Source organism: Triticum aestivum, chromosome 5B (genome assembly GCF_018294505.1).
Source record: "Triticum aestivum cultivar Chinese Spring chromosome 5B, IWGSC CS RefSeq v2.1, whole genome shotgun sequence".
NCBI lineage: Eukaryota > Viridiplantae > Streptophyta > Magnoliopsida > Poales > Poaceae > Triticum > Triticum aestivum.
In genome coordinates, this window is record NC_057807.1 from 59822865 (window position 1) to 59825440 (window position 2576).

Sequence of the window (2576 nt, forward strand, 5' to 3'; positions counted from 1 at the left end):
GGGGTAGGAAATACAGTGATCAAAATCGCTAAATATAGAGGGAAAGGAGAAACACCAGTGGGCCTTATACTTCTTTCATTTAAGCTTTTACTGTCTTAACTGTAGTTGTGAACAATGTGTAGCTTTCTTTACATGATGATTTCCACTGAATTATAAACTGTACTACTCCCTCCGTCCGGAAATATTTGTCATCAAAATGGATACAAGGGGATGTATCTAGATGTATTTTTGTTCTGAATACATATGTTTTTATCCATTTTGATGACCAGGGGCGGACCTAGAAACTATTCTAAGTGGGGGCAAACTATAGGAGTGGGGGCACACTTTACACCAACTTAAATAGTTTTGGCAATTTTTCTCAAATTTCAGAGAAATTCTACTAGAACTTCAAAGTTTGAGCGGGGTCCTAGGCCCCCACTCCCCTGAACGTGGGTTCGCCCCTGTTGATGACAAGTATTTTCGAACGGAGGGAGTACATCCTAATTTATCATGCCAACAGTGGCACTTGTTTCAGGCAGTTCCAGGTCCCAGCAAGAACTAGCCAACTAGGTCTCGCAAAAGGAACAGTTTCTCGACAAACAGGAAACATAAGCTGCAGCCTGACTGCCGGAGGAATAGATCTTTTGTAGCACAAAATGACCCTTTGTCATACTTGATCTTAGCAACGAAATACATATTACACAGGCACAAAAATTAGTTGAGCACTGAACAATAGCCAGGTGGTCACTAAAATATGTTAAGCAACTCAGCAAGTAATGATATCACTGAACAATAAGCAACATATCACTGAACAATAAGCAACTGTAAATACGCAAAAATATAAAGCACACCATTGTACAATATTGTCACTATTTTTACTTATGAGGCATTCAATAAATGTTTGGATGTTCATGTACAAGTTTTATTACAATGATGGAGGCCTAGCATCTTCTTTCATTTCGAAAGCTATGTTTGTCGTCTGACAACTCTTATGGCCAACCACCTGCATACATTCAGGGTTTCAGACAACATTCATGTACAAGTTTTATATTACATATCTTTACACTAATTCTGTAGACATATGATAAGTGAAATCATAGTCAAAGTTGTGTGTCGAAGACAAAAAGAGAATGTCAACAGTGCCTTATATTTTGGGAAGGAGGGAGTACATTTTTGCAGAAGACGCAAAAAAGAAAAAGCAAAGCATGTGGAGTGGCCAAAATTAGTTCTATATCTCCGGTACGACTCCAACCACGCACGACTTGAAGAAACCAGCAATGCCACGTCGTCGGTTGTGGAAGTGGAACCAAGGCTTCTGGAGCGTCTCCGCTGCGGTAAGCCGCTTCTCCGGGTTGCTCTCCAGCAACCCGCTGAGCACCTCGAAGCCGGCCGACGATAGCTTGCGATTGGGAAACTTGTGCCGGAGGCGGCTGATGCCTCCGTCACCCGGCAGCTTCGACTTCCGGTCTGCCGCTAGCCCCGAGTATCCAGACCACTCCTTGATCCCCTCCGTGCCAACGATGCCAAACACTTTGGCCATGATCTCTATGTCTGACTCGCCGTCGAACGTGGAGGCGCCGGTGCCGGAGAGGAGGTCGGCCATTATGCATCCGAGCCCCCAGGTGTCCACGCGATCGTCGTATTCACGCGAGTGCAGCAGGAGCTCCGGTGCGCTGTACGGCGTCAGAATAGTCACCTCCGGCGGGATCTTGCCCGGCCCTTCCTTCTGGGACATCCCGAAACCGCCGATCTTGTAGATTACGCGGCCGCCCTTGACCTCGCCGCGAACATCGGCTTCGATGGCCCCCTTCTTGGGCCTCTCCTTCCTGTCCTCCGTGCCGTCGTCGAGGAGCACGTTCTCCGGTTTGATGTCCAGGTGCAGGATGCCCAGGCCGTGCATGGCCTTCGCCCCCTCCAGGAGCTGCTTCATGATCCGGCGCACCTCGGCCTCAGAGAACGGACGACGACGAGTGACCCGGCGCTGCATGTAGCCGCGCAGGTTGACGCGCCCGACGTAGTCCATCACGATGAAGGAGTCGCCGGTCTCGGATTGGTATGCGTCAGCGTAGGTCCGGCGGTGCTGCACGATCGAGGGGATGCCGCGGCACGCGCCCAGGCACATGCTCTCGCGCGCAACCTCCCGTATGCCGGAAATAATTAAGCCGTCGTTGCCGCTCCCGCTGAGCCGCTTGATGGTGACGATCAGCTTGTCCTGGGTGTCCCACGCCTTGAACACTTCCCCGTTGATGCCGGCGCCCAGCTTCTCCAGCTGTTCGTACCGCGCCATGGAGGGGGGCCAGACAGCCTCTTTCTGGCGAAGTCTTCTCGCGGAAGGCGCCATGGGGTGCGCGCCGGTGCACGCAGGTTCGATCGCGAGTGAGGCAACGAGTTGAGGGAGTTGGAGATGCAGCTGCAAGGTAGCTGGTTCCTAGTATTTATGTATGCACACGTCCGGAACACGATGGCGCTGGATACGGTACGGACTGCAGGAGGTGGTACCTCGACTCGAACCCTACTCGGAGTCAAAACCGATCTCTACTCCAACTAAAAATAACTGATCATTTTTTTAGCATTGTGCGTGTGAATCGAATCGCGTG

The 2576-nt window shown here is 50.5% G+C and overlaps 1 protein-coding gene across 1 annotated transcript; it reads right to left on the reverse strand.

The window, feature by feature from the left end:
- Positions 1–868: 868 nt before the first annotated feature.
- LOC123115671 (putative cyclin-dependent kinase F-2) lies at positions 869–2371 on the reverse strand. The gene has a single exon (XM_044536781.1). The coding sequence runs from the start codon at positions 2318–2320 to the stop codon at positions 1208–1210; it is 1113 nt and encodes a 370-aa protein (XP_044392716.1). The 5' UTR covers positions 2321–2371; the 3' UTR covers positions 869–1207.
- Between the last annotated feature and the right edge of the window lie 205 nt (positions 2372–2576).

Coding starts and splice junctions, on each gene's coding strand:
- LOC123115671 (XM_044536781.1), bottom strand. CDS start 2,320: ATGGCGCCTTCCGCGAGAAGACTTCGCCAGAAAGAGGCTGTCTGGCCC.